The sequence below is a fragment of the Tinamus guttatus genome, unplaced genomic scaffold (genome assembly GCF_059628265.1).
Source record: "Tinamus guttatus ecotype Peru unplaced genomic scaffold, ASM5962826v1 Tinamus_guttatus_pri_ptg000049l, whole genome shotgun sequence".
NCBI classification, from domain to species: Eukaryota; Metazoa; Chordata; class Aves; order Tinamiformes; family Tinamidae; genus Tinamus; species Tinamus guttatus.
The window spans coordinates 525357-550323 of record NW_028288583.1 but is presented as its reverse complement, the minus strand read 5'-3'; the positions used below and the strand labels follow the sequence as shown (position 1 = coordinate 550323).

General features: G+C 51.3%; 1 protein-coding gene across 1 annotated transcript; it reads left to right on the top strand.

The window, feature by feature from the left end:
* The first annotated feature begins 172 nt into the window (after positions 1-172).
* GNAI3 (G protein subunit alpha i3) lies at positions 173-22649 on the top strand. Its single transcript, XM_088539793.1, has 8 exons — positions 173-425; positions 12782-12824; positions 12940-13081; positions 13973-14130; positions 18824-18952; positions 21254-21383; positions 21598-21751; positions 22447-22649. Exons 1-8 carry the CDS (start codon positions 308-310, stop codon positions 22635-22637), a joined length of 1065 nt encoding a protein of 354 aa, XP_088395919.1. The 5' UTR covers positions 173-307; the 3' UTR covers positions 22638-22649.
* The last annotated feature ends 2318 nt before the right edge of the window (positions 22650-24967 follow it).

Genomic DNA, 24967 nt, shown 5'->3' with positions numbered 1-24967 from the left:
CCGTCACCCACCGCTGCACCGAGGCGGAAGTGAGGTGGGGGCAGCCTCCAACTCCCCGCATGCCGCGCGCGGACTACGAGTCCCGGCGTGCCCCGCGCGGCGGCGGGCGGACTACATTTCCCGTCGTGCCGCGCGCGCGGCCCCGCCCCGGGGCGGTTGTCGGGCGGGTAACGGTCGCCACACCGGATATCCGGAACCGCCTCACGGAGCCGCCCGGCCTGAGGGAAGAGGCGAGCGACGAGGCGCGGCCCCGGCCCCGCTCCCGCCCCGTGGGCCGCGCTCGGCGGCCGCCGCTCCCGCCGCCGCCATGGGCTGCACGCTGAGCGCCGAGGACAAGGCGGCCGTGGAGCGGAGCAAGATGATCGACCGCAACCTGCGCGAGGACGGCGAGAAGGCGGCCAAGGAGGTGAAGCTGCTGCTGCTCGGTGAGGAGGGCCAGGGCCGCGGGGCTCGGCCGGGGCGATCCGGGCCCTGGGGGCGCCAAGGGGCCTCCCAGGGCGAGGTTCGGGGCGGCCCGAGGGAGTCTAGCGCCCTCTGAGGAGGGTTTGGGCTCTGGAAGGGGCTGAGGGCCCTCGGGAGAGGAGGCCGGGGGTTCCCGAGCGGCGGGCGGGGAGTTGAGCGGCTCAATGGAGCCTTGCAGGGAGCTGGGCCGGCTGGGGGGGTTTGGAGGCCCTGTGGCCGGCAAGGAAGCCCCTGGGAAGGGCAATGGGGGCTTCTTAGGGCTCAGGGGGTCCCAGAGCCCCAGGGTTTAGGGGGTTTTAGAGGGGAGGAGTGTGGCACGAGGGCAGGGCTCTCCGGGGGGAGCTTGAGGAGGGTTCGGGGGAGGCTGAGAGGTCTTTGGAGAGCGAGTCGTGGGGAGGGGAGTGTCTGAAGGGGTGGAGAGGGGGTCCGGGGGGGCAGGAGGGTGTTGGGGGGTAGGGGGTGCAGAGGGGTTTCCTTGGAGGGTGTCGGGTTAAGAGAGGTGACAAAAGATGTCAGAAGTGCAGAGGATTGAGAGACTGGGCTGCGATTCCCGCAGGAGACCTCGGGAAGCTGCGGGAAGGGCCCTGGAGCTGCCAGGTCGGAGTGGGAGAGGCTGTTCGGAGAGGCCGGCTCCGCCGTGCGGCAGCGCGGAGAGGGACCCGGGGCTCAGGGCAGGGAGCGCTGAGACGGTGCCGCTTCCCACGGGCTCTGCCTGCGGAAATTACTCCTTTTCTTTCATCTTTGGGCATCCCGCGCTGGTGTGACAAAGATGGCTATAAAACCTCCCGCTGCTGGTTGGATACACAGTGTATGGGCGCACAGGCTCTTTGCTGGGAATGGGGTAATAAAATTAAAGCCTTTTATCTGCAAGTTGGCTTTTTGGGCTGGAAATGGCTCTCTGGGCACCTGCCCCATGTAAACGTCCTTTGCAGGGGGGTGTGATGATTGCACTGGGTTCTCTGCGCCTTGTGCCGCCACCATAAAGGTCTCGTGAGGGCATCTGGCTTAGCACAAAAAGTGAGGTTGGAATTTGGCTTTTCCATAGCAGGGCTTGTTCTGCCGAGCTTGCAGAAGCCCAGAAAGATAAAACCTGAGCGCGTTGTCGCTGCCTCAGGGCGGTCTCTGCGTGCGCAGCAAACCAGCTGCGAAAGGAAGTGCCACTTCTGCGCCCTGGTGGTTTTTTTTTCCAACCAAAATGCATTTGTGCATTTTTGAGAGGAGCGGAAGAGCCGTCTGAATGGAATAAGGTCTTTAGTGGCCAACTATCTTTTTATTGCGCTTCCCTGCGTGGGTAAATATGCAAGGATTGCAAACAGGCTGCCCTATTTGGGCTACGCACAAGCCACCCTGCTGAGAAGCCCTTGTTGGGTGGTGAGCAGGGTATGGACACGGAAACACTGCTCTGGATATGGGCAGATTCCTGTTCCGTTTCTCTGACCTCAAGTGAGCTAAGGAACTGGCAGTGCAAATTTAGGAGAACCATCTGGTCATGTAGGTCGTTGTCTTTTAATGTCTTTGTTGTTGTTGTTGTTACTTTGACATTTGCCATTTCAGGTGGAGACAGATTGAGTTCACGGAGACTGGAACAATGATATTTAATTTCCCTGTCAGACTGGGACATGTTGACTAACAGTTCTGCTTTCCAAGTGATCCTTATCTGGAGAATATATATAATTTTAAACTTGTTTTTGCTTGTGAGAGGTACAGAGTGATATTCCTTGTGGCCATAAAAAGCCAACAAAGATTTTGGGTCTAAAACTGCTTGGCCTCCTCATCAGCAAATGGTAAAATTGAAGGAATTTGCAAAAGATAAAGCAATAATGACTTTCAAGCATATTAACCTAGACATGAGGGAGGCTTTCAAAGGCATGAGCAACAACTGCAGTCAGGATCGCTGCTCTCTGCGTAAAGCAGCGATCTGTATCTTGCCTCATTTGGAAAATGACTCTCGTATCTGGTTTGTTCTTGGCCATAATGTGCAATAACTTAAAATGTCAAGACTTTCTAGCTTCAAAACTGAGCCGGATGATTGCCCGCGATTAAGAGGAATACTGGGTCATGCCGAAATGTACTCACTGCGTACGCAGCCTTGTTAATCTGGAGGTGGAACAACGCAGGGGATTGCGGGAGGAAATATTTGCAGTAGGATTTTGGCTCCTTTCAGTGAGAAGCTGATGGGAAAGTTCACTTTTTTTTTTTTTTTTTTTTTTTTTCCCCCGTGTTTTCAGCCCTTTTTCTTTGAAGCAGGGTATTAAAATGCCTAGGATAAGTTGTGTCGTGTCACCAACTTGTTAAGAGTTCATGTGCTGGTTCGTGTAACCGGGTCGCTGGTTCCGTATGGACTTCAGGAGTCCATATGCTCTTCTCTGGCTCCGTTGAAGTAACTGGCCTAGTTTGCACTCTACGGAATTATGTAGGTTAAGGAAGTTTTTGCTTGCACAAAAGGTGGTTTTAAGACCCGGCTGTTAGGAGCTCCTGATGAGGTAGCAACGAATTGAAGGCTTTTCACTGTATGTCCTCACCTCATTCAGAATCCTCCTTTTTCCTGAGGAAGAAAAGGGGATTTCGGGTATACATCCCACTGCAGGCCCTTCTCAGGAAGGGGAAAATTCCTCAAATTTTTCCTTTTTTTTCCTCTATGGTGAAGGCTATCCGGGTGCTCAGGTGGTCTCTCTTGCTTGTAACCCTGGGATTGTTACGTGTGTTGGGGCCGCAGTCCTGGAATCATGTTTGTATTTGCAGGGTTTCAAATAACCCCCTAGCGCTTCGCTCTCCCCATGCAGCCTGTTAAGTAACTGCTGTGTTTTTTGTTTTTCTTTCTTGACAAAAGAAACCTGAACGTTGAATAACAACTTGCCCAAGGCCGCAGCAACCCCTTCTGTGTTACATAATTGTCACTCACCGTGTGCTTGTTGTCATGGGGCCCTCTGGGTTTGATGGCCCTGCTCGGTCCCTGGTCCCCTGTGGTGGCCCAGGCCCTTTGCAGTCCTCGCTCTAAACGCAGCCTCTTTGCTCTGCTTTTGCCTCTGGGAAGACGCCGCTCCGCAGGCACCAACCTGCCTGGAAACCCCTGGGATTTCCCAGCACAACGTAGGAGGGCGCAGAGCCTCTTCCTGCTGAGCGGAGGTGTCCTCTCCTCCCAGCCCTGCTCTCCAGCAGCGCGCAGGGTGTCTGTCTGGCGTGTTCATCCTCTCGGGGGGCTTGCTGTGACATCGAGTGACAGCCCTGGCTGTACCCGTGTGAATCCAGGCAGCGTCGCTTCCCTGGCCGGAATGGCATTTCCGTGGCCGGAGCTGTTTGGACTCATCCAGCATTGAACTGTTCATGCAGAAAAGGCACCGCTATCCGTCCGGTTAAAATTTTACCGGATTTGGATCCTCTGTGTAATTATGTTCAAGCACTCCTGCTAATTCATGCAAAATAAGTTAAACCTTAAGTTTGCTCTAATGGAGCTTGCATCTACCTAGGCAGCCGTGCAGACTGCAGGCTGCTGCTCCTGGAGAACTCTGCTTTTCCTGAATCTTTCCGAATCACTCTTTTCTTCCCCAAATCCCTCAAGCCTTCCCAAGTACCACTGCCTGGCAAGACTGGGTTCTGTTTTGGTAAAACATGGAAAGATGCATCCTGCAGATGCAAATCAGGGGAAACTGTAAAAATTCTGCTTATCCAATCAAACAGAAGTAGGTTTTTTGGTAGCACAACTGTTTACTTTGGACAGTTATCTCCACAGGACCATCAGGGTGTCAGACCCATCTGCTCTTTAGTGGTGGAGCTGCTTAATGCTCTTCAACGGGTGAAATAGAGCCCTGAAATAGGGAACGTGCTTCATGTTTGGTCCTAGCGTCGTCCTGCAGTGCTGCCTGCTGCTCCACAGCCCCTTCCCAGCTGGAGGAAACTGAAAATATATACCGGGAAAATACCCGGGACTGAAATAGCAGATTTGCTCCGGGATCCACCGCGTGCTCCATCTGCCCATGGGACCTGCAGGGAGCTGCTCTCCCTCCCGATCCGCGGGCTGTGTCTGGAGCTCCGGGGAAGGCGACGTCTCCTCGTGACCCTTGCCCACGCGAAGGGTTTCTCACGGACGCAGCGGTTGCGGTCAGCCCCGAGTTACACTTTCCTAAGACAAAATAAATACCCCAATTGATTGGAACCGCCAAGCGGTGGGAATTACTGCATGCATCGAATCCATGCTTTTAATGAGATCAAATCAATGCTCGAATTCCAGCTCAGCTTGTGAAAGATGCTCTTGATGTCCAAGGCATCTGGATTTTGCAAAAAAAATGGCCCAACAGCCTGCCCGATTTCTAGAGGAAAATGCTTGAAGGGGTCGGATCTGCTCCCTGGAGGCTTCTTGTCCTGCACTTCTCATCTCTACCTCCATCCCGGCGAGGGACAGAGGCGTCCGGGCCTCAAAGAAGCTCCGTCTTGGTGGGATTTCCTGCCTCCATCCGTGGACAGACAATCTATAACGAAGAAATATAACGAAGCTGCAGATGGAGCGAACGGCTGGAGAATTGGTATTTCATTCTATCCTCCAAGAGCCCTCTGGACACCGTTCAAGTTTCATTAAAGGCAGAACATCAAAATAACTTTTCTTGGAAGAGGAGCATGTGCTGCGAAGAGGAATTTTCTAATTACCCTGCAGCTCATTTAAGTTTTGAGCAGCTGCCTAACGAGCCTCGCTGCTGCTGGTGGGGAGGCACTTTCTATTCCTCCTATTTTTAATATGTAAAACTCTTATTCCTCATGTATGTTTGATCTAATGACTCTCTTAATGACTTGGAATGGGCTTTGTGGTGGCGAGTGCTGATTGCTCTGCTAGTGCTGCCTTATAAAGCGGGTGGGGGGACTCCTGGGATGTCCCCTGCCCTGTTCCTGGGGCCTTTTGTCACCTTGTGTTCCAGCGCCGATACCCCCAATGGCCACATCAGATACATGTGTCTCATTTCATGTTTGCTCAGTTGGTGTTTGGTGACTTGTCCGACTTATTTAACCTTCTCTCCTTACTTCCATGCCACTGACTAGGTTATCTTTAAAAACAAATGAGAAACCGAATCCAAATCCTTGGATTTGGGTAGCGTTGAAAATCGGTTTCCCGCAGTTTTGTGTTTTACCCACCAAGGGCTCCTTATTTTGAAGGAATGAAGCTTTCCCTCGGGGGAAACTTTTCTCCTCTGCCCCTTATTTTTATAAGTCTTTTTTTTTTTTTAAGAGATCAAGGCTGTTCTCCTTGCATCAAATTCAATGGACACCTAAGTTTTTTAGAAACAGACAAGTCGCACAAAAAAAAACCTTCATAGTGAGGAGAGAAAACTGATAAATCTTCTTCAAGTCCTTCTCTTTCTGCCATGGCCTCACCATTTGTCTGGACCTTTGATAATCTCCCATTTGGCCCTTGCTTGTCTGGTTTTTAACCCGTGCTAGTAAATGTGAGGGTGGGTTAAACACCCTCCATCCCATGTCAAAGCTGCTTTGCTTGCGTAGATCAGACCTTGTCTTTCTCTCAAAAATCCTTCCTTTGGAAAGAATCCAGCTGCACAATCCCTGCCTGAGGAGGCCTGGACTTGGAGCATCGTTGTTGTATGGAATTTGGAGGATGCAGGAGCCGCTCCGGAGCGTGGCGCTCGGAAGACACCCGCAACAGGCTGGGGGAGGTGGCTGTCACATTCGCCACGTGTGTTGCCCTCCAAGCTGCTCCTCCAGCTTCCGTGGAATCCAGGCCCGACTGTAAAAACCCGGAGGTGAGACAGGGGCTCTCAGGAGGCCAGCGGGAGGGATGTTGGTTTGACCTGCCAGGAGCTGCATCGCCCAGGAGCGCTGTGAGCTGAACAACAGGCGCAATTAGCTTAAACAGCTCCCCAGCGCGCTGTACAGGAGCTGTGAGAACAGGCGCGCACCAGGAGCGCCGGCTGTTGCCTGTGGAGCTTGAGCTGCAGCGAAGGAGTCTTTTGACTTCCCTTTGTTTGAGGGATTATATTGTAGCAGTGGTGAAAAGCGGCGTCCTTAGAGCTGGGGCTGTTGCGTTCCTTAATGCTGTCACCCTCGTGGCATCACCTGAAACAGCCAGTTTAGGAATTGCCTTTTTTAACTGCTGTTGTGTAGATGTAGAGATGGAGCATGATGTGCAGGAGGGATCACAGAGGAGCACCGCCAGCTGCTGTCGGGGATTGCCAAACAGTCGTCCTCAAGCTTGTAAAGGGGTAATTGTGTGTGGTGGTTGAGATCAAGCTTTGCCTTAGTGTTTTTTTGAGGAGGGAGCAGAATCTGCACGTGGCTGTTCTCGTTTGCGACAGTGAGTTCCCTCGAGCTGGTGCTTCCCGGTTTTCGGTCGTGATTGACGTGACGCTTCCGAGTGTAGCTAGATCCTGTTCAGAACGGTCACAAGATGGTTTTAACCACCAACTCCGGTGCGAATTGGAGTTGGAGCTTCAAACTCGGCGTTTCCCAGCCTGTCGCTGCTATTCCGCTCCGTGCCAATAAAACACCCCCTTCAAATGCGGATGCTGAACCGGTTCCTGGTCGCTCCCGGTGTTGGCACAAACCCCTTGGCTCTTTTTCTTTACTAGATGGGTGGCGCTCTGACTTTGGCACTGCCCAGTGCAGATGCCAGCTCTGTGCCAAGTACTTGAAGATTTATTTATTCTAAAGGCAGCAGGTCAAAAATCTTTGTTAGCAGCTTTAAGACGTTCAAATCCTTCATGCAAAATGAGGCTAAAGACCTAATGAAGATGCATTGGAGAGGAAGAAACAGCCCTCTCCAAACCAAAGGAACGCGTGAAACATAGTCCAAGTACTGAGAGGTTAATGCTCGAGTCACGCGCAGTTTTATGGTTCAAGTATTCATTTTTCTGGCTAGCACAAACAATCCTTTCGGCTGGATTGATGGCTGAATGGTGTCTTTAAAGCTACCTCTTTCTCCAGCTTTGCATATGAGTTTGTTATTAGGCTCCTATGGAAGATAAAGCACCGTGGAGCAGAGATCGAAGTGCTCCTGACTGGGTGTGGAGGCTGCGTGTGGAAATTCCCAGCCTCTCGGCCTGTCTGGCCCGGCAGAGCTGCCGGCCCCGGCGCTTCCCTCCGCGGCGAGAAACCCCCTGGGGCAGCCGCTCTCCCGGAGCAGCTTCCCGGCCCCTTTGTGCAGCTCCTGCTTTGGTCCCAAGTGCTGGCTGTAAATTATTACCCTCTGGGGGTTAGTGCTGGTTTCTTCCCCTGGAAACGTTTTCAGGTTTTCCCCGTGTCCCTGTTGCATCTGGGCCGACCTCGCTTCCGCGCGGGACGTTCCTCTAAACGCAATGGAGGAGGAGGAACTGGGTGAGTTGCAGCCACAGGTGGGGCAGCAGGAAGAGCCCAGCTTGGCCTGCCTGAGTCGCAGGGATCTTGGGACCTTTCCTACCTGCCCTTTCAACACGGTGTTCCTCGAATCCTTCTATTTCATCCTCCTTAGGAGCAGCGACGGCTTCAAGTGACGTCTCCGCTGACGCTGGCTCCAGGTACCGTCTCCCTCGAGCTCTCGTTTGGCCTCTGCGGCAGTGTTGGTCCTGCAGAGCAAATCCATGGACCCCAGGAGTTCCCCTCCGTCTTGACTTTTCCATCAATAGCCGTAACTTTTGAGGGCCGCGGGATAACATTGTTGCTCATTTCAATAGTGTTTCCTCCTCTTCCTAATCCTTAGCCAGCTCTGGCAACTCTCTTGCTCTTTAATTCTTTAAGGCAGATTAAATCACCATCCATCTCCTCAATCCCAGCAAAGAGGGCTCCGTTACTCTCCAAAAGAGCAGCCAGTGCTGCATTAGGGTGCTTGGTGTTCCCGAGCTGTTTTTCAACTCAAAAACAAGCCAGCCAAGCAGCGCTCTGGAAAATTGTGTCTTAGGAGCTTGTTTGTGCGTAAAGGGAAGTTGTCATGTTTGTGGGCTAGGGTGGGAGGCTGAGTCAATGTTGACAAAAGGAAACATCTGCTTTATCAGGGAGATAACATCCTCTGGGGCTGCTGCGTGTCGGAATAGCTCACGCTCGCTGCTCGTAGTGGTCCCCGTGGTGTTGTGAAGTGCTGGATTCCTGACAACTTTGTTGTGCTGTTACACCCCAACACAGGGGCCAAAGAGGAGAGGATCCCTTTGGATTCTGCAGGCGGCCTCTCACCGAAGCCCAGACGTTCAGCAGTGTTGGTGACCGGAGTGTGGCAGGACGGTGCCGTTGTCACCGGTGGCCCTCCGGCTCCCGCGTCCTTATTCCTGAGCTGCCTCTTGAGGTTGGATGTTGCAAACCCCGACAACTCCCAGCGTGTTTTGGAGTTCAGCAAAGGCTGCAGCATCGCTCTGGCTCAGGAATGGTCTGACAAAGCTTCTGCCAAACTCCTGCTGAGCTGCTCAGGCCGATACAGGCTGCTAGGGGCTGTTGCTGCAGTTACAAGCTGTGCACGGCCTCCTCGAGAGGCTGGGAAGGAGGAACGTGTCAGTTCAACTTTCCTCTTCCTTGCACCTGGAATAGGCATTAAAGGATGACAAGCATCTCTCCTGAGTTTTGGTTCAGAATTTGTTCCAGCAATATCCTGGTTGCTCTTTAAAAACTTTCACGTGCTGCAGGACTTTTCCCCATTAATTGGGAAGAAAAAACCCTCACCTGAAGTACGGATTAATCCAGTTTTGAGCTGGTTTTAGCAAAAGCAGTTAAGATTGCTTGTTGCTTTGAAACAATGAACAGCTTCGGTGCTGTTCCGGGAAGATTTGGGCAATCTTTGACCTCTCTATTTATTTCTCCCTTTTCCCAAGCAGAGCACATCAAGATGCAGCGACTGCTCGCTGCAGGGCCCTGGGGAGTTCTTGGGGTTTCCAGCTCTTGCTGCAGGGAAGCCCTGCAGAGAAGGTGCAAGAAACAGCAGGTGCTTTGGAGCAACTGAGCAAATGCAGCTTCCCTGCTGCTTATTTGGGAGAAGCTGCATTTCAGCAGCAGTTTTTCCACCGAGTTACAACGTCCCTGTTTAGGGCAACCCAGGTTTCTCGTGACGAAACGCGATCTGTGCACGACCCGCCTAGTCCAAGCAGAAAGGAAAGACTTGCTGTGTTTTGCCAGGGAAAAATGTCCTGATAATGCTCTGCCTTGGATATTTTTGAGCCCTGCAACATACAGGGTCTTATTTTGTGTTTTTTTATCTTCATTTTATTTGTTATTTTTGAGCTCCTGACAGTTCTTAATTCCTTATCGATGCTTTCCCTGCTGAGTCCCTGACAATGTCAGGTGTAACACTACCCAGTCGAGCTCCTGTTCATTTCCAATGCTGAGCATCAGCTTTCCGTGGGCTGGAAAAGCACTTCAGTGGCATTTACATTCCCTTTTTTTTTTTTTTTTTTCCCCCCCCACTGGAGGTGCTTGGCTGAAGGTTTAAACTCTAAACATGTATCAAGAATAACCGGAGCTGGACCCTGGCAGGGAAGAATGGGTGCGGTTTGAACACCATTTCCCAAGTTGATTTGACCCCGAAATGGGGCTCGTTGTACAAAGCCTTTAAAGCTATTCAAGTGACCTGGAGGGGCAAAAGAGAAATAGTGGCTTGCCCAGCGCTTGCAGCTGCAAATATTTAGAGAAATCTCAGGTGCCAAAGAGCAGGAGTGAAGTCTGCAGAGGTCAGCGCTGCGCTTGGAAAGGAAGAGTAAAATGCAATGGTTTTGCACCTGGTTTGGGGCCTAATGGGGGAGATGAGGAGCAAAACAGATGCACGGCGAGAGCGGAGCCTGCAAAAGCTTTTTGCTGTACACGAGCACGTCGCCTCCGTCTCAGGGGATGGACCGGAGCGGGATTAAGGCTTTTATTTTTGAGCGATTTGGGCCAGACGTTACCTGGTGTTGGCCAAGACCCTGCTAAGAAGCTGCCAGCCTGGCAGGAGCTGGAGTCAGGGGTTTAAATGGCTCTTTAAGGAGCTGCCTGCTCCATGGGACAGAGGCCGAGATGGGGCTGGAACCTGGATAAAACTTCCTTTAGGAGCCGCCTCCGCCGGGAGCATCGCGCTGTTCGGATGCGACTGTCACCAGTGGGTGCTCCCCGAGATCCAGGCGAAGTTTGGAGGATCCTGCTTGGAATTTACCTCCTCCTTCCTCGTTGGTGCTTCTCTTAAAGATGGGCTCTGGCTTATGGGCCTGTTCTGTTTGAGGCCGAGCTGGAAGTATCTTTAAGGCCTTTATTTTAAGGCTTGAGGGAAGAAAAATATTAAAGTGACCAGAGTTACTCCTGAGAATAATTGAAATGTCGAGAAACCAAAGCGTTCGGCTCGGCAGCAGGGAAGGGTTTGGCCTGAGCAGTGCCAAGCTGGGAACCTGCTGAGCTGCAGCCTGGACTAATTACAGTCATTTAGGGGGCTGTCGAGACAAATGAACTGGAAGCATCAGCTGAACGATGGGCATCTAAAGGCGTCGCTGCTTGTGGATTTATATCCTGGCGCAGAACGCGAGGGTGATGCCCACCCCGAGGCACAGGGCACTCCCTGCTCCATCTCTGAACCCCCCGTGCTGGTCCTGCTGCCCAAGATGGATCCAAGGAAGAGGAATCCGAATCCGGTCCCAGCACGATCAGAGGAGGGAGAGGCTGCTCTGACAACTGCGAGTGGGAATAACGAATAACCCACCCCCAAACCCTCAATTCTGGCTCCTTTAATGTCATCCTTTTTGATGGCTTGAGCCCCTGTCATCCAAACATTGGTCCTACTAAGAAATATTGTAGCAGATGCCATAAGTTAGTAAGAACAGGTAATTAATTCTGATATTTATACTTTTAATGAAGTAGTTTCGCTTTCAGTCCTTGTTTGCCTCTTTCCCAGGAGTCGGCTCTCTCCCGGGTTTAAGGATGCAGGAATGTGCCCAGGATGCTGTGTTGTCATCCTGGGCTTTTGCAAGCGGCTTGAGAAACTCTTTCAGGGAGGTTGTGCTTCCCAAAGAAAGCTTTTCCATGGTTTTAATGTATTAATTTGGGAAGACTTGGCATGCAACAGTGCAATTTGTGACAGCTTGAAGAAAGGGCTTGTGTTCCAGAAAGCTGCTCTTTTTCCCCTGCTGATTTGATAAACTAAAGCGTATCCCAGGATTTACCAGCTGGAATGTGCGGTGCCTTCGTGTTGGAAGGGAATGGGATCCTGTGTCCCCTGCGGAATCCAGACAGGCTTTCCTTCATTCCTGCGCCTTGGGAAACCCCGTCCCGCAGCTTCGAGGGAGCCTTTGGGGCCCCGGAGCCCTCAAGCTGATGCCTGGTCAGGCCCGTTTGCAGGGAGCTCTTGGCGGTTCCGTGAAGCCGAGGAATCGACGTCCTGCGTCTGCGCGGGCGCTCGGCGGAGGCCCCAGTAACGTGGCGGTCCCTCCTCCCCAAGGAGCCACCCGCGGCCCGCGCGCGTCACCGCTGCCCTCGGCAAACCCGTGAGCGCCCCGAGCTTCGGAAGCAAAATCCAGGCCGGAGTTTCGCATCCTGCACACGGGCAGGGCTGCCCCGTTGATCTGCAGGGGCTCGGCTGGCCCCATTCCGAGGGGCTCCGGGGTGTCCGCGCGCTGCAGCCTGTGCTCACCGGGCCGGGCACTCATCTCCAAACTCAACCCGTGCGTCTCTGTCTCCTCCGTTTCCCAGAAACGCAACCCTTGTGTTGTGGGAAATGCTAGAGAACAGAAGCTGTTAATCCATTAAAATATGCGTTGTGTGTTGCAGGGGGGGTGTGTACGGGTGTGCCAAGGTCCCGGGGTTGTCAGGTTGTAGCACTTGCCTCTGGGAACCGGTGTTGGTGGGAGAAGGAAACCAAGTCTCAGATGTTCCCGGTGCTGATTCACAGGCTGCTTAGCTGCCGCTTCAAGTCTAGACAGGCACCTTGGTTGAATTTGGCTGCAGTTCTTTAAGATCTGCCCTGCCGGCGGGGAGATACCGGTGCCGTTACCACAACGCCGGAGTAGGAGCTCATGGGAATGTGCCTGGTTTTCCACGGAGAATCAGAAACGTTGGTTTGAATCATCGTGCTCCGCGCTAAGGGAATGCCCACGGTGGGTTAAGGGGCTCTCCCTTTGCTGTCGCCATGCCAGACTTAACGTCCTCAACTGCTTTACCTGGAGGTGCAGAGCAGGGTCCTTGTGCTCCTGAGCTCCTCTCTGCTGGCCCTGCCTTCCCCTGGTCATTTAAGAGTAATGTTTGTACCTTGCACAGCTGGGGAATGGTACCTAGAAGCAGATGGTGTTTATGTGCTTAGCTTTAGGGGCCCTTGGGCTGCAGCTGAATTGAGAGGTGATATACAGGCTAGTAGACAAGTCCTTGTCCCATTTATTTTTTTTTAACCTGCCTTTTTTGTGCTTTTCAGGTGCTGGAGAGTCTGGTAAAAGCACCATCGTGAAGCAGATGAAGTAAGTGAAAGTGCAGCTGTCCCAACTGCCCTTTTTGGGCAACATAAAATAAGAAATCTGCGGGGTCCTTCGTCGTTCCCTTGGAAATGACTACTTGGGGGTTTTTTATTTCTAGGATTATTCACGAGGACGGCTATTCGGAGGAAGAATGCAAACAGTATAAAGTGGTTGTCTACAGCAATACTATCCAGTCCATTATTGCGATCATCCGGGCCATGGGAAGGCTAAAGATAGACTTTGGGGAAGTTGCCAGAGCTGTAAGTATTTCACTTGTTTCCCTTCCTCCAAGCCTGTGCTGTGAATTATGTTAATATATCCTAGAAATTCAGTTAGTCATCCTCATAGTGGAAATACCTTTCTGGAAAGATGTGGTAGTGGAAGACCTTTAATCTGTAATGTTTTACTAGGACACTGTGGATTATTTTACTGAGATTATAGATGAGACATTTAGCAGCTTTGCTTTCCCCCAAATAAAAACGACTTAAGTCCAAGCTCTTTGAGTTTTTAACAAAATATTCAGTTTTTGTGTAATTTTCTTGGCCTCTGACGTCAGTGCTTGGAGGGATTCAAAGCCCTGATCTTTAAGCTGAACCAATTAAATCTTGAATGGGAATTTACAGGAAGATATGGCCCTATACTAAGATTTCTGGGAAGAATCTCTCCTGCTCTAGGGCTAAAATACTCAAAGCCTGATCGGAGTCTATCCCATCTCATAGGGAAATGCCTTATTAAGAAATCACTGCCTCCTTTGGTGCTGATAGTTGTTGAAACAAAGCCCAATTTATCAAAGCTTTAAACCTGTGATAATCCCAATTTTGATTCCAAATGGAAACTTTCCTTGCTCCCACAGTGTACAACACTGTGCTGTAATAAAGCTTTTCCATTTAAAACTATTCTTTACACTATAGTTATTTCATTAATCCCTAATAAAGCATAGGCTTTCGTGCAAACTCCTGTGTTCCAGAGCAATTGTCACACGGGCGTTTTCACATTACTGAAACTTGTATTTCTGGTGCCGGCGCTGCCCGCTGCGCTGGGCCGTGCTGGGGAAACGGTGTCCGGCACCGCTGGGACGGGTGCTGGGGCTCAGCCCCGCCGTGCCGGGGTGGAAGCGCCGGTGGATCCTGACTTTCCCCTTGCTCCCGCAGGACGATGCCCGGCAGCTCTTCGTGCTGGCCGGGAGCGCCGAGGAGGGCGTCATGACCGCCGAGCTGGCCGGCGTCATTAAGCGCCTGTGGAGAGACGGAGGGGTCCAGGCCTGCTTCAGCAGATCCAGGGAATATCAGCTCAACGACTCGGCCTCATAGTAAGGAACCGTTAACAAACGCAGGAAGAAACCAGTAACAAATACATTAAGAAACCATAAAAACATGCCAGAGTTCACCAAGGCCCCGTACGCCAGGAAACAAGCCGGGTATTTCCCTGACAAAGGTGCTCGCCCAGAACGAGTCTGCTTTTTCACCAGGATGTGGTTCTCAATCACTTTGTGCTTCAGCGGACTAAGGTCCCTCTTACTGTTTCTCCTGCCTGCACCCTGGAAAGAGCACATTCCTTATTTTGTCACTAGGCAGATCTGTTTTTAGTGGAAGAACGGTTTCTCTGCTTGCAGTAAAACAAACCGTTACAGCAGAGGACAAGCTGCGTGGCCTCTGTTTATCCCTAGGAAGGAAGGAGTAGAACAGAGGGAAGTCGGACTCCTGAAACGGTGTCTAGTTAAAACACCAAATTTGCCAGGAGTTGCAATTTTTACTGGGGGAATCTCCTAATAGTGGCAAACTAATATTCACACAGTTTTTGCCGTAACAACTGCTGTAACAATTGGAAAATTATGGGAAGTGCTGTATAAAGAAACCACAAATGTGTCACGGCTCACTTATCTGCAGGTTCTCCCTGTACAGAGAGTATTTTTAACCAGAAATTAAGAAAGAATTTCTCTAAAATTGTAGCAGATTGGCAGACTATCGTGAGTCGAGATCAAGGTAACTGAGTTGACAGCAGGAGGCTTTCTCAGCCCCTTGGGTGTCTTTGCACCGTGCAAGGAAGAAACTTCAGATTTTAAAGGAAAAAAGATGTGTGAGGAGGGGAAATGACTGAGAGAATGGACTTAAGGAAAAGGTGGTGGTGGAGAAGCAAAGATTAAGGGCTCCTCAAGGAAAAGATTGAAGGCAGAAAGCAGATATAGGAATGAGATAGGTGGGAGCCAGAGGAGGAAGCCCTGAGATGGAGGAAGCTCCTTGGGTTGGTCTTGGTTAGCTTGGAGAGCGTCAGGACCAGGAGGAAGGCAGTCTGGAAGAAATGGGGCAGAAAGGGGTCAGTCTGTGGAGAGAGGGAGGAAATAAGTTTAGTGGGTGCCCGCTCCATCCTGCTGCCTTTCAAATACCGAATCCCAGACACTTTATTCCTTGTGTCCCAACACTGGTACCAATATGAGCAGACCCAGGTGCTGCAGAGAGCCGTTGTGGCAGGCTGGTGTCAGACCGGCACGGCACAGCTCTCTTCTTGGCCACGACCTGCCTTATTTTCACCCATTCCTCCCTCGCTTCCCGTGTCCGTGCTGAAAGGCTGCGGTTGTACAGGCCTCCTCCCGGTGCCAGCTTTTTGCATGATTTTCCTAGGGCTGTTCCCCTTCCTGCCTCCTTTCGACTCCTCTCCCAAACAGGCCTGAAAGCCCCGTCTTGGCATCCCGTAGGTTTATGCCCCGTTCCAAACTGCTGCTTTTCTCAGCTGGAATTCAGCTGGGAAACGAGCATGGCAGCGAGCGCTGCTCCCCCTCCGCGTGGGACCGCGGGGCGATGGCGCGCGGAAAGGAGGTGCCGTGACCCACGCTGTGACCCACGCGCGGCCCCGCGGCGGCCGAGAGCCACCTCCTGCCCTGCCTTGGCACTGCCCGAGCTCAGGGGACCGAGTGGTGACGCCCGTCGGGATGACGAGTCCTGCGAGCTCCGCGCGCTTCCTCCCGCTTCCCAAGGAACCGAGTTTCCCGGTGGAGAAACGTGGCCGGTTCCCGGTGCTTGCGGGCGAGCAGGAAGCAGCCAGCTTCACGCTGCCGTCCCGGCTGTGCCACCGGCTGGCGGTGTCACGTCCCAAACATCCGTATTTTCCTTGCACTGCTGCAGCTTCGCCCTCTTTAACTGCCCTTTGAGAAAAGGGCCCTCTGCCCTCATCTCTAGCACGGTTCTCACGTTATTAGCTGCAAAGCACAAAAATAAAAAGATGTTTGGAAATGTAGGTAAGTAGATAATGCTCTTAAGTTATCTCACTTGCTGGTGTTGCTACTTATGCAGGGTTAATGCAGGCCTGCGGGTGCCGTGGGTGATCGCAGGCACTGGCACTTCCTGACAAACTGTTCTCTCTCCTGGCGCGTCTCGTCTCGCTCCCACGTGGCAGATTTGGCCCGATTCCCTGACACTCGTGATGCTGGGTGAAACAACACACAGAAATCTAGGTTTGGGTTTTTTTCTGCTCTCTGCTTTCAAGTAAAAGCTTGCAGGGCTTGGCCCTCTCGCTTGGATCCCGGTGCTTCCTTGGGTTTTCCCCTTTGAGTAGCATCAGCTTGAGATCCCAGCTGGAGGTTTTAGGTTCTCCTGGACCAAATGAGCATTCAAATGACCAAAGGTGACGCTCTATGCTCCCTCTTCCTGGAGATGCTGCTCAAATACCTCCTTTTCAGGTTTGCTTAATGTCACCTGCCAAAATCCAGCTAGGCCTGAGGGGAAAGAGGAACACAGGCTCCCGGGAAGGAAGCGGATCTCTTAATATTTAGATAGGAGCTTCCCCCGGGCTGCAGCTCTCTGCTTCTTGCTGCAGGAAGACTCGGATCAACCTCCGTGGGAACCACCCGTGGCTGCTCGCGGCTCCGGCCTGGCCCGTGCTCTTTGGATAATCTTCCTGGAAAGCATCGTGTTCGGGGGGAGAAAATAGAGCCCACCTGGATGCCCAAACCTGCTGCTTGTCCTGGCTCCCTGGCTTTTGTTTGCTGTCCCCTCGGGCTGTAGTGCCAGCCCTTTTGGCAGGGACTTTCATAATAAGTGTTTTGTGCAAATCGCTTGGAGCTCTGGGCTGTTTCTGGCCTTGAAAGCATTTTTTTTTCCCCAGCATTTAAAGGAAAGGGAGCGAATTGTTAGGAAAATACCGCGGCCGGCCGTGGAGGAGGGGAGCTGCGTTCCCTGCTCTGCTCCAGGATGTCCTGCTGCTGCCGTCGGGGTTTCTCAGCGGAGCAGGGAGAAATCGGTCCCCTCTCAGGGTATTTGGAAGCCAATGGTTTTCGGAGCCGCCTGGCACCACAAATCCTTGCCCAGGGAGGAACTGAAGCAGTGCCAGCCCTGGCTCAGGATGTCCTGGAAAACCTTGGAGGGTCACTAAGGCAAACATGAGCTAGGCTTTTCTGTCAGCACTTTTTTGTGTGTGTGCTCAAACTGTAATTTCTAGGGCGTAAAACAATTTTGCAAGGTTGTCTTGCACCGTGGCATTAAAGCATGAGGAAGCATCGAGTAGCTCTTTGGGTACCCAAAAAACCCCTGTACACCAACTGCTTAGTCCTTTTCATAGAATTTCTTATTTATTTATCCCTCATCTTCCTGGAATTAATTTGGCTGAGGGTGTTTTTCTTGCTAAGGGACCTTGCGGGTGGCGCTCGGCCTCATCTGATGCACCTTGTTCCCCGCTCGCTGTGCAAGCGTCCGCCGGGCGCTTAAAAATCCACCTGATGGAGCTTGCCTGGGTCTGGTCACTCCTTGGTAGCTGCTTAAAAAGACTTGAGCAGTTTTACACAGTTTCACAGTCCAGGCTCCTGATGCTGAGAGCTGACAACTGCAGAGAGATCATTCACAGCTCCCACATCCATCACGTAGGCGATCGGGGCTGTCGCAAAGGCAAACCGCTAAAAGTCGCGGGTTTGGTTTTTGGGCAGTGCTTCCGTCTCCCCCATGAGCTTCTGAACAAGCAGGCCTTGGTGCTCACCGTTAATGCTGTGGTCGAGCTCATTTCTTTGCTTTCTGGGCTGTAGTGTTCTTGGTTTTGTTTTTCCAGAGTGTTTTGTTGCTAGGGTGGTTGTGCTGCAGTGCGTGGCTGAAATACATTTGCAGCCAGTCGCTCTAGCTAAATTAATACTGATAGGAGAAGAAAAACTGGGTGTGTTATTTCCTCAGCAGAAATATTTCTGAACTGATGCAGGCTTTACCAAACTGAAACTAAAACCGATCCCAAGTGTGAGCTATAGGCTAAAACCCCCTGCGAACACCGGCTCTTTGAGATAAGCTGCTCTCTGCAAGGCAGGAGATGGGAAGGAGGGTTTGGATCCTCCTGGGATTCAGAAAATAGGTCTGTGTTTTTCAAACATCTGCTGGTGTCTTTGGCCTGAAGAGTCAACAGAATCTCACAGCTCTGCAGTATGGAGAGTTAAAACATTCCTGGTGCCGACAGGGCCAGAGCGGTCGGGAATAACCCTGTTGGGCATGAGGAGCCGGTGCTTGCTGGCAGTCCCTTCCAAATGCACTAGGATTAAGGAACGTTCTCGCTCCGTGGAAGCAGAAGACCTTAACGGAAGGGAGTTAGAGTAGGATTTACAGCTCGCTCATGGGTGACGTGTGGCGCTCTGGTGCCGTGAGCCCAACCTCGGAGGGGACATTGGGCTGAGCTGGGGGGTCTCCGTGGCCGCCATGAGCAACACGGTGGGTTTATTACCTTGTGCTTCGATGCAAGAGACCTCGATGACTTCAGATTGCCCCCAGACGTACTGGGCTTGGCAGGGCTCCTGCATCCGCAGTCCCTCCCTGTTGTGCTATCCCGTTGTTAGACGTCGCTCCCTTTGCTCTTCCCAGCAAAGCCACAAGGTGACAGGAAAAAACCCTGGAATGGGGCAGGTGTGGGCTGTTTGAGATCCGTACCGCGTGGCCAAGGTGAATGAATTTCGTGGTGACTTTCTTCTGCAGTTTATAAAAGATTCATGGCGAGCACACGGACTAAAAAAAGCGCTCCCTGTGTTGTCTCTTTCGGTTTAGTTACCTCAATGACTTGGATAGAATATCCCAGCCGACCTATATCCCGACTCAGCAGGATGTGCTGCGCACCAGAGTCAAGACGACGGGCATCGTGGAGACTCACTTCACCTTCAAGGACCTCTACTTCAAGTGAGTGAAGGGCACCGCTGTCCCGGGCGCTGCAGCGGTTTCTTCAGTGCCTGGGGGCAGCCGGTTCCACCCCTGCGCCGCGAAACCCCCCGTCTGAACCGTCCCTAAACCCGCTCGGTGGCGGCGGCGCTCGCTGCAGCTCCCACTTTGACTTTTATTTGCCTTCTTCTGTTCTTTCCAGCCGCTTTTGTGTTGGGATCACGCACACAGGTACTCGCCTGCTTGTTTCCAGGAGCCAAACCCTACTAAAAGGACACTGGCTGGCTTTGGAGTTTTGGATTTCACCCCTTCCTTTGCCGTGGAGGACAAAGTCCTCCCTGGGATGTGCAGGAGTGGCCCAGGCCCTGGGCTGAGCCTGGGACTTGGCCGTCCTCCCTCTCTGCATGCAAAGCCCAGTCCTAAAGGGTTTGGCGATTAAGCCTGGCCTTGGCAGTGTCCTTAAGTGTCACTTGTGGAGTTCCCTCTAACTTATCTAGCAGCTACTAGCACGCGGTTTAGCTCTGCTCCCCTCGAGCTGCTCCTTGGAAAACCCTCGCTGCGGATCCCGAGCGCGCTCCCCATGCAGAGCCTGGAGCCCTGTTTGCTGGGCGTGGAGACAGGAAACCAAAGTGTCCCTGTCCCGGGCCAGTTATCCTCCCCTCTAGCAATGTTTTCAAGCCTTTATTGCTCAAGGCCTTTAAATAAGTATTTGTTTACTTATTTCCAGCTTGTGTTTGAAAATAGTTTGAAACAGATTTTGCCATAGCAAAATTCTGTTTCATTTCAGCGAAATCTGAGTGTTGCTCATCAAACCTCATCTGTTTGCACGCTTTTTGGGGGAGAACAGTAGCGTTTTGGCTTCTGAAGTGTAAATTGTGAATTGCTTAACCAGAAAACGCTCAAGTGCTTTGCATCAAGGGCTATTTGTAGTGGCTGGTGAGTCTGGGGGAAACTTCTCTTCCATCCTCATGTACTGGGATTAGTGTTTCCAGCTGCAGTGCTGCTTGAAAAGCATCGTGTCTGACAAATGGAGGGGTGAGCTGGAGGTAACGGGTGTCCTCTGTTTCATCCCTCTTCACCCTTCATTTCAAGCGAAATGATTACATCCCTCCTAGCAAAGGAGAGAATTGCCCTTTCCCAAGGCTGCCCGGAGGGGCTGAGGGAGGAGTTGAGGAGGGATCTTCCCCACACAGGGAAGCACCGATGCATCCGAAGCCCTGAAGCTGCCGTCTTACCTGGAGCAGAAGCCTCGATGTTAAATCTTGGGTGTTAAGAACAGGTTGAGGTAGCCTTAATGTCACTGTGACTCCAATTTGGATGAGCAGAGTTGTGCAGGATGCTGTTTCTTTCCAGATGTCTCCGCACGAACAGCGGAGGATAATGGCAAATAATACAAGGGAAGTGGCTAGCCTGTAACTTCACATGGATTTTCCTCTTTCCTGCTGCAGTCCGTTGGGATGGTTTATCTTAACCAGAAGATTGGAGTTAGCTGAGCTGCCCTCCTGGCTCCCTTGCCTGGGATATTAAGTTGAATTACTTGTGACCACGCTGGGAAGTTTCTCTCTTGCCCATCTGCTTTGATAACAAATTGATGTTGATGATTTTCCCAGCTCCTGGACGTTGACTTGTATCCGACTTAATTAAATCAAGTCACAGCCCATCAGAATGTAGTCAGGAATACTGCTGATCCTCCACATGCTTCAGCTGTAACTCTCCAAGAAACTTGCTTTAATTTGGGGGAGAGGGGGCAGAAATGCAAGTTTTCTAATTCTTTATGAAGTCTCTACGCTTTCCTTTTTTAGTACATAACTGTTGCTTAACCTCATCAGTTCTTCTCTGGATCCTAACAGTAGCGTGCAGGTAGCGTGTTCCGGATAATCCCTTGGCAGGCCCAGATTTAATTACCTGGAAGAGCTGCTGATGAGTAGGTGTTCGGAGTCCAGGCAAGCAAATAGATTGTTGCTAAGGAAATAGGAGCCTGGGAACGAAGGAGAAATGCCCCAGGGAATCAGCAGTCTTTGGGATAGTGACACACGTGAACCTCTAGTTCTTCCTGTTGGAATTGTTCTTAAAAATAAATATATATATATATATATATATAAATAATAATATAAAGATCTACTCTGAGTCCTTCTGACATGTCAGATGTGAGAATATGAGCATTTGGCCTTGCTGGTGGAAGTCGTGTATCTGTCTCCCCCTACCCCCTGCTTGTTTGAAAATGTGTGTTGATGAGTGAGGCTTCTCCATGCCCTGGAGCACAGGGTGGTGCCGGGGAGGGGGTCCCCAAAGCCTCTGAGATGCTTCCTCTGCCTCTCCTAGGATGTTCGATGTGGGCGGCCAGCGCTCGGAGAGGAAGAAGTGGATCCACTGCTTCGAGGGGGTGACAGCCATCATCTTCTGCGTGGCCCTCAGCGATTACGACCTCGTCCTGGCCGAGGACGAGGAGATGGTAGGTGCCCGAGGAGCCGCTGCAGCCCGGCCGCGTCGCGCTCGGGACGAGCGAGCTTGGGAGCCGCTTCAGCCCATCCGCTTGGTCTGTGTCTCAGCACTGACACTTGACTCTGTTGGCTTTTGTAATAAAAAGCAAAACCGGTGCTTCCCCCCCAGGCCACCCTCCCCTAGCAGCCTCAGTGATGCATCTCTGTTCTCCTTTCGCCTTTTAGAACCGGATGCATGAGAGCATGAAACTGTTTGACAGCATCTGTAACAACAAATGGTTTACAGACACGTCAATCATTCTCTTCTTGAACAAGAAGGACCTGTTTGAAGAAAAGATCAAGAAAAGCCCACTAACAATCTGCTATCCAGAGTACACAGGTGAGGCTGGACTGAGGGAACTGCGTTTTTTTGTGTTGCCAGGACCAGAAATGAGTCAGTTAAAGCCTACGCAATCTAAGATAACTTAAAAGCTTGTCTTCCTCCTCGTTTCCTTTAGTTTGGTTTATTTTGGGGCTCTCCAGTTAGCTGATAGTGCCATTTCTCAGCAGGGATGTGCTTTTGCATGTCTGCTGTTCAGAACAGCATTTGTTCCTGTGCTTTGTAGACTGGAATGTGGATAGCACAGATATTTCATTTGCGATCACTCTGCTTTCTACATCTTATCAGGACCATACTTTAATTAAACTTGATTTTAGATTCTTTTCTAAATTCTTCTAATGTGAGCTGCAGGCTTCTAGCTTGAAGTGTTGCTGGTATATGATGTTCCCACTACACAGCATTCCCTTTTAGATCTCCCAGATGTTTTCCAAGATGCTAATTCCCATCTCTGGGCAGGGAGGCTGCAGTGGGGAGAAGTCGGCGCGTTGCCGTAGCAGATGACTTGTCCAAGGTCACTGTTCAGGCCGGAAGCTGGGAATAGATTTGAGATTTACCTGAAAGGGTTAATGGTGGATTTGGGTTTGGAGCTGGATAAGGCAGATGGTTGCAAGCAGCTTAATATGTGCTTAAAAGATCTGTGTCAAAACTCTCTGCTGTGAGCCGCTGGCCCAAGTAAGGGATCTAATCTTTTTCAGGCTCCAACACGTACGAGGAAGCGGCTGCATACATCCAGTGTCAGTTTGAAGACCTGAACCGAAGAAAAGACACCAAGGAGATCTACACACACTTCACCTGTGCCACCGACACCAAGAACGTGCAGTTCGTGTTCGACGCCGTCACGGACGTGATCATCAAGAACAACCTGAAGGAATGCGGGCTCTACTGAGGAGGGCCGTGGGAAGGAGGTAAAGCGGAGCCGCGCGGAGCCGGCGCGCCGCGCTGCCACCCGCCCGCGCTAACGCTCCCCGCTCTCGTTCCAGCTTCGACGCGTGGCGTTGGGAGACCCCCACTCTGCTGCCTCGTGGGGACAGCCGCAAGCATGAACAGGAGCAGGGAAGCGCAAGCAGCATGCGGAATCGTTGCATTCTTTAGCACAATCTTCTGTATTAGGGACCTTTTTTATTGATATGGGATGAAGTTAGATCAAAGTGGAACAACTGTTAGTGTGACTAGATCATCCGGGCGTCGTTTGGATGACGTTGCTCTCGAATGTGTACAGCTGTTGTGAAGTTGAGGTGCTGGATTCCAGGCCTTCAATATGTAGCTTTCTCTCTTTCTTTGGTTAACAGCCCACCACTAGTCTGTTTTTAAGGGTTTTTTTTCCCATCAAGAAAACTATAACTTTACTAAATTTTATTTCTTTGCAAACAAATCTTGTTTTAAAAATAAAATCAAAAAAATCCAAAAATAAAAATCACTTAACTATGCACATGTGACCAGATCATGCAGAAAGTATTCCTCTTAGAAGGAACTCTTTGTTTTTAACACTTGGTATGGTCAGAATTTAATATTTCTGCAACTACTTAACGGATCCTTAGAGCTCTTATGGTGATAGCTTCGGCTTTTTCTGATGTGTAATTTGTTACCATCCTGCTACAACTACCATGGGCTTCTGCAAGAAGCTTCTGTAGAAGGATTAAAAAAAAAAAAGGTCTTTCTAGCTTGTAGTTGGGGGCGAACATGGTTTATGCTGATATCAAAATTGGGATTTATACTGGCGTGGTAAGTGGAAAACCAGCTGCTTGGGGAATGTGTACCTGGGCTGGAGAGGTGAAACGCGGAGCTGCAAACTGGATGGAAAATAAGTGCTGCTACAGAGCTACTAACTCAGCCACTTGGATTCCTGTGCGCTTTTTGGTCTAAACCAGTGGGCAATTTTGTAAAGGGTGCACCTCGTTCTGCATTTACCATGGCCTTTTCTGTTCAGAGACTTCTAAACTGTATTGACAGCATGCCTTTACTTTGTATATGTGGTGCCAAATCCCTGTTTGTTTTTTACTGTAGTAATGTTCATAACCAGTCAGTACATTCCTTTGCTGAACCATCGCATCGAGACTCTTTTCCCACTTTGTCACGTGTACAGTTTCAATCTGTTGTAGTTGTTGGCAGTATTAAAATGGTGAGTAAACAATTTTTAGCCTTTTCCCTAGTTTATTCTTAACTCTTCCAGAAATATTCCCCTCTTTGGGGGGCTCTGCCTGGAGGAAAGGAGGGAGGCAGCGCGGTGGCGAGTGGGTGTCATTAAGGGGACAGGCTCGGGAAGGTCCCTTGTGCTAATTTACCATATGCTGGCACTGCATGTGCAGCCAGTTCTGCTGCTCCCAAGGATTCGGATGGTGCTGGCACAGATGGAGAACAGCAGCCATCAGTCATTGCCGGGATTATTGGCAGATTTTTTAGCTTGCTGCTTATTAATAGCTCGAGTCTTATTTCATCTTTCCATCTTGATGGAAAAATGACTGCTCGAGGCTGCTGGTGCAGGGTGCAAATGTAACCTGTCCTCAAAGATGCTGAGGAAATGCAGCCCTGCAAAAACGATGCAGCTCGGGGATGCTGCTAGGTCTTGTAAACACCCACCCGTCGCCTTTGCAGAATTTCTGGTTGCAGCGGCGCTCAGTAGTGGTAAAGAGTGCGGATTTAGTCTGGATTTCTTTTCCCGAGATTCCCTTAAGCTCTAAGTGACAGTTCCCTTTTAGCCAAACCTCGGTGCTCTTCAGCCACACAGTAACGTATGGAAGAGCCCATGTGGCCCCAAAACAAACCTGTGCACAACTCGGACCATGGATCCCTGTATCCATGTGGTGCTTCCCAAGCACGTGTTGGAGCCGAGCTCCAGGCAGCAGTGTTATTCCCACAGAGCTGGGATGATGCTTTGGCTGCTTTCGGCTCCGACGCGGAATCCGAAGCCGTGCCTGGAGCGCCTGGCCCCGGTGCATCCCTCCGGATCCGGCAGCGCGGAAGCCCCCGGCAGCCCCGCTCCGGCTGCACGTGGTCACGGTGGGGGATCCACGCGGGCGCTGACTCTGGAATGCAGCCCAGGGCAAAGAATGTAAAATATTCCTTGATCCCGGGTTTTGGACACAAGGAAGGGGCTGGAATTGGAAGCAGTTGCAGAGAGATGGAAGGGTCAGTAATGATAGACATCCAGCTCATGCATATTTCTTTATTTCCTTTTTTTCTCCTACAGTTAGATGAAGCTGTATGTGATTCTCTGCA

Coding starts and splice junctions, on each gene's coding strand:
- GNAI3 (XM_088539793.1), top strand. CDS start 308: ATGGGCTGCACGCTGAGCGCCGAGGACAAGGCGGCCGTGGAGCGGAGC. Junction 13,082..13,972: donor TTGGGGAAGTTGCCAGAGCT/GTAAGTATTTCA, acceptor TTGCTCCCGCAG/GACGATGCCCGGCAGCTCTT. Junction 21,752..22,446: donor CTGCTATCCAGAGTACACAG/GTGAGGCTGGAC, acceptor AATCTTTTTCAG/GCTCCAACACGTACGAGGAA.